The sequence below is a fragment of the Urocitellus parryii genome, chromosome 6 (assembly GCF_045843805.1).
Source record: "Urocitellus parryii isolate mUroPar1 chromosome 6, mUroPar1.hap1, whole genome shotgun sequence".
NCBI classification, from domain to species: Eukaryota; Metazoa; Chordata; class Mammalia; order Rodentia; family Sciuridae; genus Urocitellus; species Urocitellus parryii.
The window spans coordinates 191,444,244-191,469,020 of NC_135536.1; the positions used below are offsets into that span (position 1 = coordinate 191,444,244).

Consider the following 24,777-nt stretch of genomic DNA (forward strand, 5'->3'; position numbering starts at 1 on the left):
CACGGTTCCTGCCTTGGCTTCCTGTGCTCCTATTGGCTTATCTGTCATTAGAGCCCCTGTTTACCGCAGTGAACCTCAAGCCTCCACGGCCCCCACCTGTGGCCGTCATTCCCTAGCAGGCTGCTGACCTGCCTTTTTATTTAAGTTGTTCTAAAGAAACAAGCCCCCGCCCCAATCTGGCCCAATTGGAGATGTTTGAACATCTGGAAAATGGGCGTTCGTATTCCTTTAAGATTGTTGCAATCTATTGAATTCTGAATTGACTGAAAGTCAAGGTAAAAATTCATACTAATAATATTTATGTAACCAGGAGAGGGGACAGAATGCACTAGATGAGAACCGTCTTTTAAAAACTGTAGCAATTAGCCTTGAATTGATTCTTGGGTCCTGCTCATTGAAGACCGTCGGTGGCTTAGGGCCAGACACGTGCCCCGGCCACCTTCCACGGTGACGAGAGTTCTGCCGCAGGGGTTCTCGGTCTGCACACACCTGATGTGCCTTCACCTCCCTGGGTGCTGGCACTGGGACTGTCTCACTTTCTACACAGGGGACAGGTTCAGAGAGGGCACATTCCTTCTTAGGAAGGGAACCAGTAGGCGGCAGAGCTGGGATCTGTCCCTGATGGTCTGGTTCCTGAGGAAGGGGTCAGAACCCCTCCCAGCACGGCCTCAGGGCTAGCCACCCTGTGCCAGCCACTGGACCATTACTGAGTCCTTACAACCAGCTGTGAAGGCTGGTTCTTCTCATTTTTAAAATGAGGACATATTGTGGTTCAGCAGGGTCAGTGAACTAGCAGCACACACACGTAGTCCCAGAGACTCAGGAGGCCGAGGCAGGAGAATCGCAAATTTGAGGCTGGCCTCTGCAACTTGGTGAGATTTCGTCTCAAAATAAACAATAAAAAGCACTGGGGATGTGGCTCAGTGGAAATGTATCTCTGGGTTCAATCCTCAGTACTGAAGCTAAAATAAAATAAAATAAAATAAAATAAAATAAAATAAAATAAAATAAAACTAGATTCATGGGGAGAGAATGATGGCATGAGGGCTTGAACCCAGATCTCTGTCTCGGAGCTTGTGGAGGACGTGGGAAGGAAGGTATTCATTTTCTCTTTGGGTCATTGGCCATCCAACGGCCATTTGTGTAAGGAGCTGCTTAGAACGGCCCAGGAAGGATTCTTGGGTTTTGAGTAACTGGACAGTCCCCAACTTCCCTCCACAGGGTCTTGCTTCTTGCGGACGGATCAGCTGGACGGGGAGACGGACTGGAAGCTGCGGCTGCCTGTGGCCTGCACACAGAGGCTCCCCACGGCCGCCGTGAGTAGCTTTCCCTACAGAAGTGCTTGCGGTCACCAGGTCCCAGGAGGGCTCTCAAGCTCAGATACCCTCCAGGGCCAACAGGGGACGTCAAACGTGCCTTGGGGTTGGCGGGGGACTGTGGGATCCCAGAGAACTTCCACGGCTCCTCAGTTCCCTCCCGTGGGGCCGTGCCCAGGGCAGATTCCACAGGCAGGACCCAGGCTCCTTCTGGGGTGGCTCAGAGTCGCAGGAGAGCTGGACAGGCGACCCGGCAGAGCATTAAAGGGAAACCAGAGCGTGTCATGCCCCTGCTCAGGGGCCCCACACCATCCGCCTGCAGGGTGCTCGTCTCTGACCTTGGCCTCTGCCCCTCTCCACTGCCCACTGGCCTCTTGGTCAAGCATGCCTCTTCCTTAGACATCAGCCTTGGTTGTTTGCTCCCCAGGAACCCTCTTACCCCAGGTCTGCCTGGCCGGGTATGTCCAGCATGCCATGTAGGTGTCACATAGATGGCATGTAGGTGTCACATAGGTGTCCTGCACAAGTTCTTATTTTCTGGCCACTTTCCCCTGACATTCCCATTCCACTCACTTCCAGGCAGACTCTCTGTGAGCAGCTGCTCCTGGTGTGACCCTGCTGTACCCCCAGTGCATGGGACAGTGGGTGCTGACAGATGGCCACAGTATTGGCCAAATGTGATTTAAATACCCAGAGGTTGACTTGCCCACCCGCGTTCTGGAAGGGTTAAGTACAACATGGAACTTGTCCTGTGTTCCTGTCACATGGATTGATGCCGTCTAGTGGGAAGGGAGCAGGCCGGTCCAAGTTTTGGGTCTTAGTACAGTTAACATAACCATAAACATGGCACCACACTGGTGGTTTTTCATGGCTAATAAAAAAATGAGGTAGCACCCTTCGTAACTGGTTTTTATTGGAGGGGGGTTCTGAGGATTAAACCCAGGGGCACTACATTCTCAGTCCTTTTTTTAAAAAAGTATTTTTTAAGTTGTCAATGGACCTTTATTTTATTTATTTATATGTGATGCTGAGAATCCAACCCAGTGCCTCACACATGCCAGGCAAGCGCTCTGCCACTGAGCCCCAGCCCCAGCCTTCCTCAGCCCTTTTTGGAGACAGGATTTCACTTAGGCCTTGCTCAATGGCTGAGTCTGGCCTTGAAGTTGTGATCCTCCTGCCTTAGCCTCCCAAGTGACTGGGATTATAGGCATGCACCACCGTGCCTGGCATGACTGTTAATTTTTAAACCAGGAATTCTAGAATAGTGAGTTTTTAAGTACAGTGGAGGATCCCCCAAAACAGTCATGAGATGGAGCCAATTTAAGGCTGGATTCAGACTTTGGGTATGTGTTTTACTTCCTGGTGAGAGTTCTTCAAATAAAGGATTCCGATTCTCAGAATGATTGAAGGTCTCTGTTCCGGGGCCCAGAAGCTCAGGTGCCTGCATATTGTGCTGCGTAGAGTTGTGTTTGCTAGTGTGCTTTGGAAGCAGCTCCCAGTTTATAATCTCCCACTTTGACCCTCGTCCTGGGCTGGGGCTCAGAATAAGAGAAGATCTGCTGTCCCCGCTGTCAGGGGACACTTGCCTGAGTGGCCCTCAGGGGTCTCAGTGGGAAGCAGCATTCTAATAAAGCTGAGATTAAGAGAATTTTATGGAAAGTTCACCTGAGTGATACACAAATATATTCTTTTCATTATTATTAACTGTGTGTATGGAAAGACCTGGAAGGAAAAGTGAGAAGAGGCTCATGGCCTGACCCCAGCGTGTTTATCTTTTCCCAGAGGGGGGTCATGGGACGCAGGTGGTGGTCCTTTCAGACCCTTCTCAACAGTTAGCGTGCAGACTGTCTGTGGGCTTACACAGACGGATCTCTACTGCTCTGTGAGGTTTCCTCCCTCAGGTTTAATGCGTCTCTGGGCTTATTCTTATCAGTTCTCTGGGACTCCCTGCTAACACGTATGCTTAGGGCGCTTCCTAGTTATTGGGAGCCTGGGCCATGCCTGAGGGCTGGCCCCGGGCCTCAACTCCAGACCCCTGTTGCTGAGTGCTGTTGTTCGCAGTTTGCCTGATGGTTTTTGAAAGAGAATCCAGAGTTCAGAAACCCAGGTTTTTCACGGGAATCTGCACATGTTAATGTGGATAGCTCACTAAAAATGTGACGCATACCCTCATTCTTTTTCGATTCCAAGACATGTGGAGATCGTAGCGTATCCATTTTCTGTCCCTTGATATTTTTAGTCAATTTTGTGTTTAGAATTGGGTGTCTTGGTTTGTTTTTGTTTTGAGTACTAGGAATTGAACCCAGGTGTACTTTGCCACTGAACCACATCCCCAGCCCCTTAAAAAAAATTTTAAAACAGAGACTCCCTAAGTTGTTAAAGTCCTCACTAAGTTACCAAGGCTTGAAGTCCTCCTGCCTCAGCCTCCTGAGTTGCTGGGATTATAGGTGTGCGGCACCATGCCCAACTGGTGTCTTGCTTTTGAAGTAGGATTTACCTAATAGGAGAATCATTGCTTCCTTTTTCCTGTAACTATCCCTACTTCCCTTTAATAGGTCAAGTGTAGGAGAGGTAAAAGGAAACTGGTGCGGGGCCATGGTGTGTCTCGTTGGTAAAGCGCCTGCCTGGCAGGCACAAGGCCCTGGGTTTGATCCCCAGCACTGCAAAAAGGGACGATAGATAGATACATAGATAGATAGATAGATAGATACATAGATAGATGGATGGATGGATGAAGCTTTTTAAATGGCAGGACTGGGCCATGCCAGAACCGGCTGGTGGCAGGAGCTGCCCTTTTTCGGGAGGTAGCTGTGGTAGCTCACCTGGACATGGGCAGGGCCAGGATGCCCTCTGCCTGCAGGGCCTGGCTTGGCGGGCCGTGGTCAGGGTCAGCAATAATGGTTTTGGAAGAACTTTGTTAAATGGAAGAGGAAGTGAGAAGAGTCAGGAAAGGAGGCGAGGAGAGGAGACAAAGCAGATAAAGAGGTGGGGGGGGAGCTGGGTACAGTGACAGGGGGATGGCCTGAGGGTCCCCTGCTCAGACTCTGTCCTTGGTGGCGGCTGCTGAGAGCTGTCTCCCACACGGCGTCCCTGCGTCTTGAGTCCCTGCCGTCAGTTCTTTTGGACACACACCCAGAAGTAGAATTGCCGCCTCCCGTGGGGATTCTGTATTTAATTCTTAGAAGAAGCCCCTGCTGTCCTCCACGGTGGCTTTACTGCCCCACGTCCTCCCCAGCCGCGCACCAGGGTCTGGTCCCCCTGCCCCCTTACCAATACTTGTTATTTTTTATTTTTAATTTTTAACTGTTTCTGTGGCGGTCCTCCAGTGACTGCGAGGTATTCCTGTTTTCTTGAAAGGACTCCTTCCCAGGCCCTTGCACACAAGTGGCGCCTAACTGTTTCTTGGGTGAGCAAGTGTTTTATTGGCATGAGCAAGTCTCATTGCTCAGAGTTCAGCAGAGGGGCACCCACCCCCGACAGAGGTGCTCATGGCTCTCAGCATCTCCGGCACCTGGAAGTGCTGGGCAGACGCAGGTCGTAGGGTGTCACGGGGCTCTCGGGGGGCCTTGGGGTGTTGCACGTAGTGACCCCTGCACTAACTTCACGGAGGCGTCTCTTCATCTTTCTACCCACCCTGTGATTTTGAGAGCCTGTTGGCTGGGTTTGGGAAATACAGTGGTTCTGGAAAGAGAGTGGGTGCCTCCTGAAACCCGGACCCCCGTGCTGACCTCTGTTTTAATCCCACCACATCCCCCTGTTGAACAGGACCTTCTCCAGATTCGATCCTACGTGTATGCAGAGGAGCCAAGCATCGATATTCACAACTTCGCGGGGACTTTTACCAGAGTAAGTCAGCTTGCTGTCACGGAGATCCCGTCCTGGAGTGTGCTTGAGCTGGGGCTTGTGGAGGAGGCCCGCAGAGGAGGCCCGCAGAGGAGGCCGGCGGAGACGCTCTGATGGGCCTTTGCCAGGGTGTGGTTTTGCTCGGGGCGGGCCTGAGATTTCCTAACAGCAGCACCACCTTGAAAGCAGAGGGATCTTTCCTCAGTAAGGTGGACAGGCCAGAATTCTCCCCCCGCCTAGAAGGGCTTGAAGGACGTGGAGCCCAGTGTGGAGTGATCAATGTCAGCCATGCCCTGCCCCTCCGGGTGGGTGCAGTCCTCCTCTTCATACAAGTCCTGGCTGCCACTCTGGGACCTTTCAGAACACTTGCTAAACTGGGATCTAAGTTATTTGAGGACATGAGACAGTGGATCATAGAACCCAAGCTGCCCTGTCCCTGGTCTCTTTCTCTAAGCCCCAGCCTGGCCAGCGCAGAGCCTGGCAGAGCCTTTTCCACCTTAGACCTCTCCCTGTGAGGCCGTTCTTTAGTGTTGGAAATCTCCACTCTTTATGTACAGGACGGCTTTCACACACGTTTCCATGAGAGGTGCAAACTCCCGTGTGGCAGCGGACGGGCCTAGCCCCTCCCCCGGCCGAGCTGTGGGCTCCCCACCTGGGGCCTCGGGATTCATTGGGGGGGCCCTTCTCCTTGCCTGGAGCAGGGCAGGCTGGAAGCCATAGGGTCCCTGTTTGGTCATCCCCCTGCACCAGCGGGTTCTGCACAGTTTCAACACATCATGCATCAGAAACATTCCAGAAAACTCTAGATAGGGCAGAAGGAGGGGAAGGGAGGGAGGGGGCAGGGGGTTAGAAATGATGCTGGAACTTGATGGACATCGTTACCCTAAGTACAGGTATGAAATACGAATTGGTGTGAAGATACTTTGTATACAACCAGAGATAGGAAAACCTGTGCTCTATACGTGGAATAAGAATTGTAATGCATTCCACGTCATATATATATAAATATTTTTTAACAGTACCAGAAAAAACTGTGCCTGTATGGAGCCTGTAGAGACTGTTTGTTGTTGTCGTGGGCACTACAGCCATTTATACACCACTAGTCACCTAGAGATGACGGAACCATACGGGAGACGTGCGCAGGACTTGGCTTCCCTGGGGTCCTGGAACCAGACCCCACAGATACCGAGGGACACTAGTAGACAAACACGAGTCTGTGTGGTCTCTTCCAGGAAGACAGTGACCCGTCCATCAGCGAGAGCTTGAGCATCGAGAACACGCTGTGGGCTGGCACGGTCGTGGCCTCAGGTGAGACCGCATGGCGGGGATCGCGTTGGCGTTAGGATGGTCACCTGGCGGTGGGAAAGCCAGGTGCCGGAGGGGTGGAGTTTTCCCCGAGTTCTGACGTCTCTGGGGAGCTGCACTGACCTCTCATGTGTCTGGGACGCGTACAGACGCCGAGGGGAGGCCACCGTGGCCTGCGGACTGCAATGTTCCCTTCTTACCTTTTCCATTGCCATTTCTAGTCTGTGCCAGAGATGGAGTCAGCCTGGCCGGTGTGGCCGGAAGTTGTGTGCGTGGGGACAGCTGCCCGTGTTGGTGTGCGTGTGGGAAAGTGCCCTGGGAGGGCCAAGTCTGTGGGTAACACCAAGGTGAAGTGGGCGTCCATGGCTTTGGGGTCACGTGCGGGTGACGAGAGCAGGAGGGCCCCAGGACCCAGGGTGATCTGCTGCTGCGGTGGTCAATTGTGGGCCCACAAGAGGCAGCACAAGAGGCAGCGTGGCAGGCACTGGACTGGGTCCTTCACTTGTGTCACACCCTCTACTTCACCCTGGACATTCCCTTGAGGGCGGGCACTAGTATTATGCCTGTCCTGCATTTGAAGGAACTGAGACTCGGTGAGGTCGAGGGACTTGCTCAAGGCCACACAGTGGGTAAAAGGCAGAGCTGGGATTTGAACTCAGGCACTTTGCTCAGATGTGGAACTTTTTTTTTTTTTTTTTTTTTTTTTTAAAGAGAGAGTGAGAGAGAGGAGAGAGAGAGAGAGAGAATTTTTAATATTTATTTCTTAGTTCTCGGCGGACACAACATCTTTGTTGGTATGTGGTGCTGAGGATCGAACCCGGGCCGCACGCATGCCAGGCGAGCGCGCTACCGCTGAGCCACATCTCCAGCCCCAGATGTGGAACTTACTGTGCAGCTTTTAAACATAGTACAGCACCCCGTGTCCGTGTAAGAGCGTGTCCGCGTATTAGTGCAGTCAGGTCCCATGACAGTCCCACCACTGGCCACTTTCTGGCTCTACTCTTGGAGTCAGGGGGTCTTCCCCTCGTCAGACCCTCCCCAATCCCCACTCACATCCTGTTGTCTTTCTTGGTCTTCTGTGCTCTGTAGCTCATCAGAAGTCAGATCAGAATTCCATGTGACCAGGGGAGGAAAGGGGCACACAGGCAGGTCATCCTGGGTGGCCATGTACTTGGTGCAAACAGGCAGAGACTGGCTCCCTCTTGTTTTATTTTATTTTTTTGTTTTTTTGTTGCGTCCCTTTCCCGCTGTCTGCGTCATTTACATCATGTCTCTCCTTGCCCGTGACTAAAGTGAGGAATTGGTCCTGACTCTGCTTGGCCCCACCAGGGCCCCACGGCTCACCCATGGCCACTGGGCCCACTCCGGCTCTGCCCCGCCCACTCCCGCTCTGCCCCGCCCACTCCCGCTCTGCCCCGCCCACTCCCTGCCCAGGAGGCTGTGCAGTGTCTGAACTGGTTGCTTTTCCTCAGTAGCTTTTTCTCTTCGAGTTCACCATCTTGATAATCCCACGTAGGCCCTCAAGCCAGTGCTGTGTTTTGCCTTTTTTTAAATTTTGGGGAGGCTAACCAGGGATTGAACTCAGGGGCACTCGACCTCTGAGCCACATCCCCAGCCCTATTTTGTATTTTATTTAGAGACAGGGTCTCACTGAGTTGTTTAGCACCTTGCTTTTGCTGAGGCTGGCTTTGAACTCTCAATCCTCCTGCCTCAGCCTCCCAAGCCACTAGGATTACAGATGTACACCACCATGCCTGGCTGCCTTTTAAATTTTTGTCTAGGTGATTGACATACCACATGTTGATTTGACTTTAAAATATTACAACTTCCCTTATGTTTACTGCTGATTAATATTTTTTAAATACATATGTGAACTGTCACTTTGCATACTGTGCCTATTTTTCTGTTCATATATATATATATTTTAACCAGGGATTGAACCGAGGGGCACTTAACCACTGAGCCACATCCCCACCCCCTTTTGTTTAAATTTAGAGATAGGGTCTCAGTAAATTGCTAAGGGCCTCTCTAAGTTGCTGAGGCTGAAGTTGGAATTCGTGATCCTCTTGCCTCAGTCTCCTGAGCTGCTGGGATTACAGGCATGCACCACCATGCCCAGCCCTGTTCATAGGTTTTTAAAAAAATTATTTCTAGGAATTCTTTATGTTGTGAGACTATCATCCTTCTGTTTGATCTTAATTGCAACTGCTGTTTCCCTTGATCTTATTTGTATTTTGATCTAGAAGTCCAGAGTCTTCATCTCATCGCGCCTATGATCCTGTTTTTCTTTATAATTTCTGGCTTTTGTGACATGCTCAGACAAAACTTCCCAGTTCAAAAATCACAGAACTATACGGTGGCATTGTCTTGCAGAGTTTATATGGCTTCATGTTAAAATACTTGATGCAGCTGGAATTCATCTTGGGGTAGAGATAGGACCGCTGGCTAGCAAGAAGTCCTTCCTCGGCAGGAGAAGGCGGAGTGCTTCCCGTGGAGAACGTGTGTGCAAGTCCTAAAAGTAACACGTGTGGATTTTAACATAGACCCCCGTGTGACCAGTACCCACGGCAAGAAGTGGGCTATTACCAACCCTCCATCCCCAGAAACTCCCCTCAGCTCACTTCTAGGCCCCCACCCCACCAAAGGTGACCTCCACCTTGACTTCCCGTATCCTGATTGATCCGATCAGTTACTCATCTTGTTGGCATTAACGGCTCAATAACAACTATGTCTCCGTTCCCTCGGTTTTCACTCTGGGGTCTCCTTCTCCTTCACACAGCCCCTGCTCCCTGCCAGCCTCCCTGCTGGGTCCCAGAGCTGCAGCAGGACCCCCAGGTGCTGGGCCCAGCCTCCTGGGCTCATGACTTACAGGCTACAGAGGAGGTGGCAGAAAATGGGAACGAGTTTTATGTATGTTCTCTGAAACTTGTAAAAAAAGGACATTTGAGGGTTCTGAGGTGAGGGACCAGGGCTCAGTCTTAATCTCAGACGTCAACGACAGTGAGAAGCCTGATTTTTCAGGCACTTTGCTGCCACCAGCTTGTCTTGGTCTTAGGAACTGAGCCTCAGAGAGGTGAGGCAACTCGCACAAAGTCACCCAGCCTTGGAGAGCCCTCCCCTGGGAGGAGGACGGGGAAGGCAAGGTGGGATCTGGAAGATGGATTCGATTTCAGACCATTGTGGGGAGTACATTGTGGAGTCAAAGATGTGGTTTCCCTCATCTGGTTTCCTGCCCTGTGCTTGGTTTTGTGGGAAGAGAAAGTGAGCATTGGTTCTGTGATCCATGATGTCACCTGCCGTGCCCTTCAGTGGCTGTATGTTTTGGGGTGTATGATCTCCCAGGCATTTGCCGTGACCTTAGTTGGCCTCCGTTTCCCTTACTGGTAAACCCCTGGCTGCACTCTGATCCCGATGTGACCACGGGGTGAGATGCCTGGAGCCGCGTGCTCAACTCCAGAAAGAGCCAGCAGGAGTGTGGACAGTCCTGGGGGGCTGGCTGCGCATCTCTGCTGCCTTCAGAATCCCCCTCCTGCCTCTGGGTCAGCCCACTGTTGTGTCGTGGAACTTGAAAAAATAAGAAAGCTTGTTGGGCTGGGCTGAGGGTCCAGCTGCCTCGGCGGGCATCCATCCGGGGAAGAAGTGGTTGCCATGGTAACCCAACACAGTGCTTCAAGGCAGAGGAGTACCAGGGCGATGGAGGAGGCAGGGGCTGAGGAGAGCTGGGGACTTGGCAGAAGAGGAAGGCAGGATATCAGGAGCCCAGGGTTCTACCCCAGTTCTCAAACTCTGAGGTCCTCCCCTCCCCTAAGTCTGTAGTGTGGTCCTAATCTAGAGCAGGGTTCTTTAGACCTGTGCATGACCAGCATGCCGTGACGCCTGTGCTCCTTGCCACACGAGCTGAGCATGCCCGGTGGGACTTTGCCTAACTCAGTGGGCTTCGTCTTCAGATCCACGCTGGGGCGTTGCAGCAACGTCTCTTACAAAAGTTCCTGAACACACTCTCGGGTTCAGCTCGTCTCTTGTCAAGGGTGAGGATCAAAGTCGTCGCAGACTAACCCTGAGCCCAGGCAGGACCCCACCCTGCAGCAGAGCTAATGAGAGCCCCCTGACACGCCCCACCGTCCGCCTGGCTCCTGGGAGAAGCCACATGGGGGCTGGCGGGGGAATGGAAGGACAGTGCTCCACAGTGAGGAGACACGGAGAGCAGAGTAGGACCTGGAAGGTGACAACGTAGGAAGGGGTCAGAGGGCTGGGGTGGAGAGATTCGTTGGGTCAAGAGCTGAGAATTGGGCAGGGGGTTGGCAGGGGTGGGACCGCTGTGAACTGAGAGCAGGTGCCTGTCTCAAGGGGTGGCGGCTTTTTTGCACCAGCTGCTTAGGCCATCGAGGAAGGTGGACCAGGGTCACCCGATCTTCCACTTTCCAGGAAAAGCCAGTGGTTTCCATTTTTTTAGGAAAGCTCCTGAATTTAAAAGTTGATAACAATTCAGACTGTGGCAGCAGGGGGCAGACCCAGCCCAGCGTGCCTTCTCCCCAGGGCAGCTGGGAGGGTGCTGGGTTCTGATCTCGTGGGGGCAGAGTGGTGGTCCTGGGCACAGAGCGGCTGTAGATGGAAAAGGCCATTTTCAGCAGCCTTTGGTGGCACCGTGGTTGCCAGGCTAGTGTGGGGATTGCGCCCTTTGGGTGCCCCTGGTTAGTAGGACCCTCCTCACCCTGGGCATTGGGGTTGGGCTGAGCTGCATCTGCCCTCGTTTGGTGGAGTGGCCACGTGGCCTTCCCCAGCCCCTCCCAGGCGTGGCTCCCACAGTCTGACCATCTGCTCTGGTGACGGACCGAGGGAGGGATGCCTGCGTTCACAGGAGCCTGCCATCTGCTGAGGACCGCGCCGCTCTCCTGGCCGGCCATCTGCTGAGCTCCTGCGAGGGAGCTCATTGTGCAGGATGTTTCCGGCCTGGCCGGGTGCAGGAGAGGGACTTGGGGCCTCCTCCCAGGGCTTTTTGTCCAAAGACAGTCACAGGGCCGCACGGGGGTCGGTCTCTGGACCACTTTGTGTCTCCGTGTCTCTCCAGCGGTGGGTTTCGCAGAGAGCAGGCGGGGCTGGCCCCTTCTCACCAGTTTCAGCTCAGGTGTGGCCAACTCAGGCGCCCACCTGTCTGCTCCCAGCATCCCCACAGAGCTGGCGGCTCTGCCGTCCTCCCTGCCGCCTTGACAGGTATTACCAGATTTCCCCCCAAAATACATGGCACAGTTTACACGGAAGCCACCAGTCTTTCCTGGTGCCCGGAGGGTGGAGGGGGAAGGGCAGTTCTGGGGAAGGGATTTCCCTTTGCACAGGCTCCCAAATGGCCACGCTGGACACAGGGTCAGAAGGCAGTCGGACTCACTGGGAAGAATACGCTCAGGAGAGAAGGGTGTAGTCTTAAGTTTCCCTGATGGTGTCCAAAGGCCCAGATGTTCCAGGCTCCCTGGGAGCCTCTGAGGCTGATGGTACCAGGGACCACCTCGCTCCCCGACTCTCCTGCCATCAGAGGCCTCTGGACCCCCAGGCTGGCACTGCTCAGTGGAACCTTGCACAGCGAGGAGAATGCTCTACTCTTTGCTGTCCTGCCAGAGGCCACTAGCCCCATGTGACTGTCAAACACTCGAAATGTGGCTGGTGAGAAAGGGGAACTCCGAGGCTTATCTAATTTTGACTGGAGGTTAATGTGAGTGGCTTGTCCTGCTGCTCAGTGCAGCCATGGATCTTTGGTGGCCCCAGGTCCGGTTGTTCCTGTGGCATGGTGTCAGTGGGGTCCGACTCCCGCTCGCCAGCTGCCTGTGTGTGCTGATGTGTTTTGGGACGGGGTCTCCTTCCAGGTACGGTGGTGGGAGTCGTCCTCTACACCGGCAGAGAGCTCCGCAGCGTCATGAACACCTCGAACCCTCGCAGTAAGGTGGGTGGGGCCCCCGGCACACCATGAGCGCTGTCAGTGGGTGAGGGTCAGCTCCAAAAGCAGGGGCACCGGCAGTGTTCTTTCATGCACATGCAGGTGTGTCCTTTCCCTGTGTGTGTGTGTGTGTGTGTGTGTGTGCGCGCGCACACTCACACACTGTATAGACACATCCGTATTCACACGTGAACACAGGAGGTTTGAGCAGCCCGTAAGCTAAGGCAAGCTGCCGAGGTCACGCAGGTGAGAATCGCTGCCTCCATGGGTGCCTGTTTCCCCCTCACAGCAAGGGCTGGGGTGCAGGGCAGTGGCTGCCCCTGAGCTCCCTCCCAGCACTGCAGGAAAAAACCAGTCCTCACACAGCCCCACAAGTGCAGGTGACTTCCGTGGCCCTTCCTCATGTCACGCAGGGGACATTCTGTGGGCTCCTGGTGGGGTTCAGCGCCCCAGGAGCCCCTGCTGTGGCAGGACATGCAGTTGGATCAGCTGACACCCCCATCGCCACTCCCCCCACACTGTGACCCCCCCAGCCCCTCCCGTTTCCAGGTTTTAGGAGACCGTGGCAGAGTGATTTTCTCTGCCGGTACGGGCGGGCGACTGCTGTGCTTCCCAGACTCGTCACTGCCCCCACCCACCCTCTCCACATGATAGCGTCACTTACGTGCTGGTTTAGCCTTGTTCTGGGCCGTGTTTCTTTTGAAGTTGTGGCTCCGATGGGCTAGTTACACCTTGCAGGGAAGACACATGACAATAAGCGCATGACTGTTAAAATAATAATGTCCACTAAGGCAGCACCGGACCCTGGGTGCCCAGGACTTCCAGGCAGCACCGGGAGGTCCTGTGGCATGGTGCCGCGAGTGTAGGACCCCAGTCGTTCCCCAAGGCCGCCGTGCGGGGTGGCAGGGGCTGTGCAGAGCGCAGGGCAGCCCAGTGCCCAGGTCACAGGCTCCTGTGTTTCTGTATCTAAATCTTCTGAAGTTATTAAAAAAAAAACAACATAAAACTTTGAAATCGCAATTCTCTGAGGTCCTGTGAGTGTCTGTTCTGGCCTCCAGCCGTAGAGCAGCGTCCTCTGCTGGGAAGGAGAGTCCCCGGGGCAGGGCCAGCTCCGCAGGGGCTGCGGGCCATGCCGGCTGACCGTGAGTCTCCTGCTTCGCCCACAGATCGGCCTGTTTGACCTGGAGGTGAACTGCCTCACCAAGATCCTCTTTGGCGCCTTGGTGGTGGTCTCACTGGTCATGGTGGCCCTGCAGCACTTTGCTGGCCGCTGGTACCTGCAGATCATCCGCTTCCTCCTCCTGTTTTCCAACATCATTCCCATCAGGTGAGCAGGGCTGGTCGTGGGTGCTGGCAGGTCTGCTTCCCGCTGCTCACTGCAGGACCGCGGCCCTGTGGCCCTTGGGGTGAGCAGGGGCAGTCAGGGAGCGAGTGAGCCACGCTCGGGCTGCAGCACAGGAGGCCCCTGGAACCCTCCCGTCTCCTCCGAACGCCTTTCCTTGCCTGTTCTGTGGGGGAGGACGACTTCTCAGCCGGGATGCCTTCATTTTTATGGATTTCCTCAAATATGAAGGAGATCCCCACTTTGGGGGGCTTCATATTTTGGAAGACACAGTTTATTTCTTCCTTAGAAAGCCCACTGAATACATTTCATGCCAAGGAATGGAAGCAAGTCTGCTGAGTCAATATGCTCATGACCTCACTGTGGAACTGTAGCTTCAGGAAGGGCCCTTGGCCTGACTTTCCCTACGGGCACCGAGACATGCAGATTCTCTTTGGAGGGCTGTCCCAGACCCCGAACAGCACTGATCACCAAGACTGAAAACTGGGACTGCAGCGAATGTGCCTGGGAAACCTTGCAGCAGCCCTTATCTTCCACTAGCTCCACCCCATATTCTCATAGTGACACCCACAGAGTTCACCCAAGTCCAGACGCCCACGTGTCCTGCCACTTCCTCACAGATCCATGATTCTTAGGGTAAAAAGTACACATACATCGTGCTTTGGCCATTGCTGCACACTCTGCTCTCTTGTGAGGTTCACCATGAACAAGTAAAATTAATAAAGCCTTTAGGTTCCTCTCCTGTTAAAAATGATAATTTACATAGTGGACTGTCATAGTAGGAAGAGTGAACATTCACATTAGCAAAAAAAGGAAAATAAAAAATGACCTGCCATCCTACAACCAAGGTGATAAGCTCTACTAATATTTGGGATATATTTTTTCTATACCTCTTTCTATTTAGAAAAAAGGAAATTCGTCTGTACATAAAATCTGCATTTAAAAAAAAGTCAGAGCAGGGTTGGGGTTGTGGCTCAGAAGTAGAACGCTTGCCTAGCATGCGTGAGGCACTGGGTTCGATCCTCAGCACCACAGAGTAAAATAAAGACATTTGTGTTCACCTATAACTAAAAAATAAATATTAAAAAAAGTCAAAGCACTGTTAGAAATAACCTTTCCCAACAAATATGCCTGTGCAGTTTTTAGAACTGTATTTTGTAGGTGTGATGATTGATTGTCTTTGCTGCATAATTGTGTCTGTTTTTCCTCTATTATAAATGATTAGTGAAATAAACTAAATATCATTTTCCCTGAAACTCATCACACTGACAGTCTCTCTTACGCGTGGTATGTGTTATTTTACATTTTGTCTTGTGTTCTGCATATTTTTGTTTTCCAGGTTAGAATTTGTTTCTCTTTCATGTAGAGACTGTTGTGGGATTTGGTCCCTCAGGGCAGGGTATTGTGTCCTGGCCAGCACACTCTGCTTTATTGCTGGTGAAACAAGTCTTTCTAGTGTGATCCTAAGTGGAGTCATTGTTTGTTTTTGTTTTTAAATTTTTGTACTGGGGATTGAACCCAGGGGTAAGGAGCCGCATCCCCAGCCCTTTTTATTTTATTTTGAGACAGAGTCTCACTAAGTTGCTTAGGGCCACAACAAGTTGCTGAGGCTGACCTTGAACGGGTGATCCTCCCGCCTCAGCCCTGAGTTGCTTGGATTTCAGGCATGTGCCGCCATACCCAGCAGGCGAAGTGGATTTTCATATGAATCAGGGCTAGTTAGTACAATGGCATGCATTTTGATTAATTTATGAGATCATGAATCAATTTGAAAATTTCTATTTTTTGGTAACAAATAATGAATTTAATAATGAATTATAATAAATACTAATTCATTAAACAATATTTAAAATAAGTAGCACATATGTAAATGAATATTACTTAGCCCTGAAAAAGAAGGACTTTTTGACACATCCGGTGCTGCAGATGACCCTTGAGAACATTCTGCTCCCTGTGGAGTAAGCCACACACAGGGGCAGAAGTCCTGTCTGTTCCCACTGTGGAGGCCCCTCCAGTAGTCAGGGTGACGACGGTAGCACCACTGTGTGGACGTGCTCACTGCAGGGCGCGGTGTGTTTAGAATCCCTGCTGTTGGTGTGAAGACACATTCGGGCCTTCTGTTTGTCCTTCTAACCTGCTCCTTCTGGCTTTCTGCCCAGTTTGCGTGTGAACCTGGACATGGGCAAGATCGTGTACAGCTGGGTGATTCGACGGGATTCCAAAATCCCTGGGACGGTGGTGCGCTCCAGCACGATCCCCGAGCAGCTGGGCAGGATCTCCTACCTGCTCACGGACAAGACAGGTGAGCGCCTGCGGCCTGCGCAGCACCGGGGTGCACAGTACCCAGCAGGGGGTGGAGAGGGGAGGGGGGCACCATGCTCGGGGAGAGGGGAGCGGAGCTCGGGGAGCGGGGCTCTCCCTCTCACTGTGGGACGAGTAGAGGCTGCTGGTGGTGGCAGCAGGGACTTCCATGGGACTAGTTAGCGCCACGCTCCGTGCTGGAGTTTGTGAAGGTCACTTGGTTAATGCCCGTGCCAGCCCCATGCGTTAGGACATACTTCCCTCATGAGGAAAGGGGCAGTCAGAGTTAAGTGCTGTCACAGGCACAGAGTGGCCCAAGGAGGCGTGGGACCCGGGCAGTCTGGCCACAGTCCTTGTACCACCACCCAGTACTGCTCCCCCCTTTAACACCTGTCTGACTGAGGTCCTCGCGGTGGGGAGGAACAAAGATGGGGGTGGCGACCCGAGTCTTCCTCTCCTCCAGTTAGTGGTTGCCGCGTAGGAGGGAGGTTGCTGCAAAGATCCCAGGTAGCTCCCCAGAACAGCCAAGCCAGGTTTCAGGAAGGAGAGGGCCAGGAAGGCTCTGGACACACCAGTCTCCGTGCCCCCAGGATGGTCTCGGCAGGGCTGTGCCGTGGGGTGACTTGACGACTCATCTTCCATCTGTGACTCTCTGCTCAAGGGTCGGGCTCCCCCCAGGTAGAATCTGGTTGGCCTGGGGTACCTCACACACAACCCTCTTGTCAAGGGAACACAGCAGGCTGTCCTGATGGACAGTCCTCCTGGCCAGCCTAGAGAATGGGTGTGGTCATGTCTCCATGGCACCCCAGCAGGGGAAGGGGGCCTCTCCTGCCTACTCCAGCGGGGGCAGCGCCGAAGCCAGTGTGTGACACGGAAGTATCGGTCCCTGTTCTCATCTGTCTTGTGTTTCAGGAACTCTTACCCAGAATGAGATGGTTTTCAAGCGGCTTCACCTGGGAACGGTGGCCTATGGCCTGGACTCCATGGATGAAGTGCAAAGCCACATATTTAGTATTTACACCCAGGTAAAGCCCTCCCTTGCAGTCCCCAAGACGGCGCCTGCACGTTTCTTAATAGCTTTATTGAGGTGTAATCACAATGGTGTAAGTTTATCCACATTTAAGTTGTATGTTTAAAATGTACGATTGCTGGTTTTGACTGCATTCACACTGTCAGGCGGCCATCCTCACGATCTGTTTTACCTGCATCACTCCAGAGGGAACCCTGTACCCTTCAGCATTGCTCCCCACGTCCCCAGTGTCTCCTCCCCAAATGTACATCACCATCAGTCCTTGACATTTTGAGCGAAGTCGTCGTGGACGATGACTTCCCCTCTTCCTCATTGCAGGGCCCTGAAATGCTAACGGACACTGGGAGAAGCCAAGATCAAGTTGTTGGCCCAGGGCTGGGGCTGGAGCTCGGTGGCAGAGCGCTTGCCTGGCAGTGTGAGGCACTGGGCTCAATCCTGAGCACCACATAAAAATAAACAAATGATATAAAAGTTGCGGTATCCATCCACAACTACAAAAAATTTTTTTTTTTTGCAAAAAAAAAAAAAAAAATTGCTTGCCCAGCATCTGGTGCTACAAGGAGCTCTGAGCGCCTCTTGGTCGGTCACGCTCAAGTTAGAGAACGGTCTGCTTTCCTTTTCCCCGGCTCTGAGCCGAGTAGTGGTCACCGAGGGTCTCGTGCAGGAATCGTGTGTCGTTACCTTTAGTTTCTTGTCTGTGGTCAACTTGGTGGTCTGTGAAGGAAACTAACCTATCAGAAGAGTCAACTTACTGCTCTCACTTCTTTTCCCCCTACATTTTTTTTACAATCGGTCACTCTTTCACAGAAAGACCTCACTGGTAGGCCGGTGGGTCCCCACTACTGCTGCTCATGAGAATTGCGGGTGGTGCTTTGATTTGGGCTCGACACTCTAGAGATTGAGGTCCACGGAGGCTAGGGCAGGGTCCCCGCTTGTGGTAAGAGTCAGTGGAGACAAGGTGCATAAGGCCCTGGGTAGTTCTGAGGCACGTGCAGAGGGAAGATGGATACTCCATGAGGCCAGCTCCAGGCTGGAGAGACACTTGTTTGGAGAGAACAAGAGAATGACGAGGCCACATTAGCCTAAATTTGTCAAAACAGATAGTGATCACTTAGAAATCCAGTTTAAGACGACAGTGTTGCAGGGTGAGGTGGCACACACCTGTGATCCCAGCAGTTCAGGAGGCTGAGGCAGGAGGATCCAAGTTTGAGCCAGCCTCAGTAACTTAGTGAGGCCCTATCTCAAAATATAAAAGGTGTGCAGACATAGCTCATAGGTACAGCCCCCAATTCAATCCCCAGTAACCACCTCCCCACCACAAAAAAGAAAGAAAGGAAAAAAGTATCTCTCTGTAAAGGTTAAAGGCAGAATCCACGAACCCTTCCCAATGTGGTTATAGTTGATATTTAATGTTCTGGAACATTGGCTTGAAGGACCGCCTGGATGTGCAGGCTCCTCCTGCCAGTGGACACAAGGTGGGTGTTAAATGGAGAACAGTTAATTGGACACGTTCCACGTCGTCGGCCATCTACAGGCGCAGAGAAGCCTTTATCATCTTGTGGGCTCCGTGGGTCAGCATTAGGGCTGGTCTCCAAATGGGTCCGTGGACCTTTTTCAGAGATGTTCTTTAGGACTTAAGAAATTACGAGGAGTGTCCCTGGATGGGGAGGACAAGCCACACAGTGCCCGCCCGTTCCTTTCCCTCTCCCTGTGTGGCTGTTTTGTTTCAGGGTCTCCCTTGCTGGTCCTGGGCCCTGTTATGTGGCCCCGGGGGCCTCCCCTGTAGCTGCTGATGGCTCCCTCTCAGCTTCCAGCCCTGAATGAACCCGCACACTGAACCCTGCACACGTGGCCATCACTGATGGGCTCCCGAGGGCGTGTCCCCAGATCTGGTTGCTTCCTGCATCCCCTCCACCTGCCTCTCTCCCAGAGGTGCTGGCCTTAGAGCGTGCCCCTCACCTACCTCACCACTCACCACTCACCACTCACCAAGGACCTCCCGGGTCTCTCCCTGCCACCTGCAGCCTCCAGGCACCTCTTGGCCCGTGGCACCTGCTCCCACCGGGCCACCTGCTCCCACCGGGCCACCTGCCTTTTGTCTTCAGGCCCCTCCACTAACCCGGCAGTAATGACCCTCTCCTTGCCTGGCTGTCTACAGTGGTGTCCTGTCTCCTTCCCTGTCTCTTCCTCTGACCCAGGAGCACCCTGGAGTAGTGAGCTCCCTGGCTGGGTCGTCACTGTGTCCCTCCACACCTGCAGCGCAGCCCTCCTCCTGCTCCAGAGCCCTGGGGTGGCCTCTCCCTCCTCTTCCCACGACGCCTCCCTCCAACCTCCTTCCTCCCAGGCTCCTCCTGAGGGTCCATTGTTCAGCTTGTCCTGCTTATCAGTACCTGCTAGGTGTCCGCAGGTGTGTTGACATGGTGACGATTATACGAGACAGCTCCGTAGGTGGCGGTATGGGCCGGCAGAGGCACACCCTGCCCGTCTGGCTGGTATTTTAAACAGCCTGTGGTGTAGACGGAAGCCGGCCCATCTGGGATACTTGTGTATTTCACCTTTTGTGGCTCGTTTGTGGCCTCATGCAGATAGTGCTCTGGGTGATAAAAGTCCGGGGCAGAAGCTCGTGAGTGGGTTTGCCTTGCGGATCTTGGGTCTGCGGTTGCTCAGGGTTGGGGGTGAGCTCATCTTAGAGGACAGCCCCACCCGCCCACCCGGGGAGGCCGTCAGCTTCCTGTCTGGGTCCCGCAGGGAGCACACGACTCCTTCTGTGATAAGACATGAGGACTTCCTTCTGTTTTTGTGCCAACTTTACTGACTGCACACCCCCAGAATTCAGCCACATTAAGCGCACAATTCAGTGACTGTCAGTGGATGTGGAGTTGCGTCTCCATCGTGACCTTAGAGTACACTCCCACTCCCACAGGTACCCCGGGCCGTGGCACCCCCTCCACAGCCTTCAGGGCTTCGCCGTGATTCTGTAGCCGTCTTTCTTAAAGTGTGGTGTTGGGGACCCTGGGCCACATCACCTGAGCCACCAGTCGGAAGTCCCGGGAGTTGTGCCCACCTATGACAGGTGACCCAGGCGGGTTGGGACACAGAACAGTGGCTGTGGCTCAGGCTCACCCTTCCTTTCAAACTCCAGCACCTGAGTTGTGGACCTGAGAGTCTGTAAGGTGCCGCACCGGGCACAAGGAGAAAGGGTCAGAGCACCCATCATCCCCAGGATCTGTGCAAAATGTAGGTCTGACCCGCGGGGCCGAGGGTGACCCAGGGCCCGCCCGCCACGCCCGGGTGAACACCTGTCGGGTCCAGTCCTGGAAGGACCCTGCAGGAGGACCCCAGATTCCACAGCTGCTTATTCTCAGTGTGTCGAAAGGCAGGTTGCGGTTTACGAGTGTCCAGGTGACTGGTTTTAAGGCTGTTATTTAACCAAACTAACCTCATAAAGACGGCGGGGCAGTTTTAAAAGATTCCGGCAGGAGACTGCAGATTATTAATGCCAGGCTAAATAAACAAAAGGAACCGGTCAGCCCACCAGGAGGTCAGGCCCCAGCAGGCCCCAGCCCGGGGATGATGCTCCCCTGGCTTATCGATCCATTTATGGGTAAAATCGAGATGTGATTTAAAACCATAACCTCCCCCCTTTTAAAAAGCATATAGGTCATGGTTTTGAGCATTGCCTACAATTCTGTGCAGCCATGGCTGCTAATTTCAGAACATTCCATCACCCTGAAGAGAAGCCCACACCCCCCCGGACCCCATGTCCCTCCTCCACCCCCTTCCCCAGCTACCAGCGGCCACCAGTCCACCCTGTTTGCCTGAGTCTGCCCCTCTGGACCTCGGCGGTGTGTGGCCGTCTGTCTGTCTGGCTTCCTCCACGTGGCACAGTGTTCCTGGGGCCGCTCCAGCTTGGAGCGTCTGTCAAGCACTTCTCTTGTGCTGAACGGCAGAGATGATGATTCGAAACTTAAATTTTAATCTGTAATTCTTGGTGCCCTTACCCTGAGTATGTGTCATTGTGTCATTCTGAGGTTTTGGTTGGTGATTGAGAGTTATTTTTTTTTCAACATTTTAGAATTTTGGTTTTTTTTTTTTTTTTGTTATTCTCAATAAATAAACCCAATATTGCTACCAGGTAAATGTGCAATCATGGGGGCCATCCCCCAGTGTTTTCCCCGTGTGCACATGGCCAAACTGTTTCCAGGCACTGGTCTTCCTACCTAGGGTTTCTGTGTTACTTGACCTGCTCCCAGCAAGCGGAAGTGCCTTGGCTCGACTTGTTGTCACACATCTGAGACAGAGATGAGACGCTGTGGCGGCCTCGGGGCCCACCCAGACCCCCCACCCAGGACTCGGTGCACCTCACCTGCTGGGTGTCTGTCAGTTCATATTTTCCAAAAGACATCATTGTTTTAACCCACGTACTTCCATCTGCGCCTGTCCTTTTCCACGTAGTATTTTGTCTCTGATGATGTTTGGGGCTTATTGAAATTGGTGCAGAGTGTTTTCATGACCAAGTGTGAGTCTGTGCACAGGATGTGTACAGCTTGTCACTGTGTCCTGTGTGCCAAATGGTAGTCTCACTTTCTGCGTCCACAGGAAACGTGGAGGAGGCTCAGTTTATGTATTTTTTTTTTTTAAGGAAGAATTTCTTTTTTTTAATCTGTGAGTTTTTCTTGTGGACACAGAGCCTACTTTGTCTTTTTATTCATTTAAAAGAAATATGTTATTTTTGGAATCTTCTGTGTTCAGGTCACTCCCAAGCCACTGGGATGACAGGTGTGTGCCACCCCACTGGCTCTTAATGCAATCTTTAAAACAACTCTAATTAAAAAACAAACAAAACTCCACAAGGAACAAATATTGAAATTTTAAGTGAAGTTCGGGTCTCTCTTGCTCTTTGAACGCCTTGGCCCCTCGTGGGCTCCGCTGCACCCCGGCCGGTTCCTTTGGTAGCAGCAGCTCTGAGCCTGTCTCCATGGCGTGGCCCTTGGGAGCTGGCGAGGGGTCAGCTGGGAGCTGCTCTGGGGGTGGGGCCGCCCCACAGCAGTTCCTTGTCGTCAGCAGTGGCTACCAACTGCCCGCTCCCACAAGACCCATTAACATCACCAGCGTTCATGCCTGGTGACATTTTAACTGCATTTGGAAAGAAGACTGATTCACGATGACCCCACATTGAATTTGGGTGTTAATCTTTCCTGTCACACTGCCTGAGATTCTTGTCGGAAAGTGGCCTTGCCACTGGTCATGGGTGAGATAAGGACGCCGACTTTTCCTTGAGTCTCGATGGCTCCTGTGCTGTGTGGGATGGACTCTCGGTGCCCCGATGCCGCATGCCCTCCCCCGGGGGGCCCTGCCAGGGGCCTTTTGGGAGCATCTTGGTTTCCCTCCCCATGTGCACTTGCCGGTGGTGGTGGTGACATCGGTGGTGGTGACATCGTTTCTGACCTTGTGGTGCGTGTGGCCCCTCCCTCCTGAGGGGGGCCGGGCGGTCTCCCCGGGGCAGAGTCGAACCCGCTCCGTGGCCGCCACATCTGTTTTTGTTTTCCCCTGGTATTTTTTAAGTAAGAAGAAATGTGTGTAGGTTAAAGGGCCCGTGGGAGGCGGTGAGGGGTAAACACTGTACAACGTGAAACTCTTCCAGATGGGCACCGGGGGCCTTTTGGAGACGGGGCCCAGAACCCAGCCCTGCGCCCGCGAGCGCTGGGTGGTGGGGCTCAGCTGCATGCGCCTGCCCCTTGGCCTGCGGAAACCTGTGGCTGTCCCTCTCTCTCCTCTCTGAAACCTCTTGGTAGGGAAGCAGAGCAGATGGTGAGGGACAAATTGATGAAGGTGGCCACGTTAAACCTGTCACCAGGGATGCTGGCTGGGACCACCATTCTGGCTTTCTGCTGCCGTTTCCCGTGTGAAACCCTGCAGCCTGCTCCTCCTCTTGCCTTGCTTGTCATTGTTTTGCCCAGAAGACAAGACCCCAGGGTTCTGTGCGGTCCCCATTGAAGTATTAGCGGAGCATCTCACCTCTGTGGAATCAGATTCTCTACGAAACCCCGGGGGTCCCCAGGCCACCCCTCGCTCTGCCTTCCTGTCCAGCCCACTCTCGCTGAAACTCGCCACCCGCGGCAATTACCTTGTCAAAGGCCTCCTTATGGCCCCTGATCTGAAATAATGATCCGGCCCAGGTGCCCAGGAATGTGGGTAAAAATGAAGACACGTGTCGGCGGCTGCACGAGATACATTTATGTAGGACATAAATCACGAGCCGCGGGGAAGCACTCTTGCTGGTCTCTCCAGGAGAGGCCTTTTCTGTAAATCTTCAGCCCTCTTTATATTTTAAAGTTGAATTCTTTATAATTAAAAGCACTTGGCAAATAATGATTCATTGAAACCGGAGTTCTGATTCATTACTCTAATTATTGTTACCATGCAGTGCCCTTTGGCCTGGAAGTGAAACTCGTGTGCTATTGACACCAGAGGTTAACAGAGCCGGAAGCCAGAGCACGGCGTGTCCCCACGGTGACCAGAATAATTTAGTAATTGTCTAATTACCTGGGGAGTCTCATGCACTACTAAAAATAGTTTTAAAGAATTAAACGAAAGTCATTTTCTTGCTTCTGGTGACCCATCTGTTCTCTATTTGGAGCAGCCGCATGTCACGGATACCAAACGCAATTCATCCTGAAAGATCACGTAGCTCCTGTTGGATAAGTTTTTTTTTTTTAAATGTAGAATTCGGAAGCTCCCTAAACATTTCTGGCTTCCAGAATTCAAGCTGCTGCAGGCGATCCTTTGTTCAAAACTGTGATTTAAAATCTGGAACTGACTTGGCCAATTTCATGTTTCTCTCTCCTGGAGAAATGGGGAAAAGTCCATGCTGGTTGAGCATTCCCTGTCCCTACCTCAGGAATATAGACTGTGAACTTGTTCATTCATTCAGCCAGTGCCTGTTGCATGCCAGGCCCTGGGTACCAGGGACACAGTGGTGAGTAGCTCTCAGGGACAAGCTCTCTGTTCCTTCAGTGGGATGGAAGAGGGAATCCTCAGGCACAAGAAGCCAGTCGTGGGCAATGACACACAGGGTGCTTGGTGAGTGACTTGCAGTGGAAAGGCAGGTCACCCAGGGACTCTCTGAGAAGGTGACATCCGAGTTATTGCAGAACCCTGGGGCATGGATCCAGGCAGAGGCCACAGCAGTGCTCAAGGCCCGAGGCGGGAAGAGCTGTGGGAGGTCAAAGAACAGAAAGGCCGGTGTGGCTGGAGCAGATGACCCAGGATGGTGGGAAGCTGGCTGGGGGCTCCGTGAGCCACGGGAAGGCATCTCATTAACAAGTGGTCTTGGCTGGGCATGGTGGCACAGGCCTGTAATCCCAGAGACTCGGGAGGCTGAGGCAGGAGGATCACAAGTGTAAGGCCAGCCTCAGCAATTTAGCAAGACCTTGTCTCAAAAAGTATCAAGGGCTAAGGATGTAGTTCCGTGGTAGAGCCCCCAGGGTTCAATTCCTGGCACTAAAACAAAACAAATCAAGTGGTCTCCCCCAGGGGTCTTAATCTTTTTGTTTTGGTGCCGGTGGGCCCCAGGACCTCTCTCAGGCAGGGCACCCCGTCTAGCACCCAGCTGCACCCCAGCCCCATACTTGTTATTCTACTGTGAGGCAGTAGAGCCCTTCCTTCAAAGGCAGGCCGAGGGGGCACCTGGTGTGTCACATGGGTGGGAGGG

General features: G+C 53.0%; 1 protein-coding gene across 2 annotated transcripts in view; it reads left to right on the forward strand.

Moving 5' to 3' along the window:
• Atp9a (ATPase phospholipid transporting 9A) overlaps positions 1-24,777 on the forward strand; it is a 117,789-nt gene that overhangs the window by 51,517 nt on the left and 41,495 nt on the right. For both annotated transcript variants that reach the window (XM_026390931.2, XM_026390932.2), the window contains exons 7-13: positions 1,222-1,316; positions 5,082-5,162; positions 6,392-6,467; positions 12,320-12,396; positions 13,557-13,717; positions 15,892-16,034; positions 16,946-17,058. In XM_026390931.2, coding sequence (XP_026246716.1) covers positions 1,222-1,316; positions 5,082-5,162; positions 6,392-6,467; positions 12,320-12,396; positions 13,557-13,717; positions 15,892-16,034; positions 16,946-17,058 — 746 coding nt within the window. The remainder of the gene's footprint in view (positions 1-1,221; positions 1,317-5,081; positions 5,163-6,391; positions 6,468-12,319; positions 12,397-13,556; positions 13,718-15,891; positions 16,035-16,945; positions 17,059-24,777) is intronic.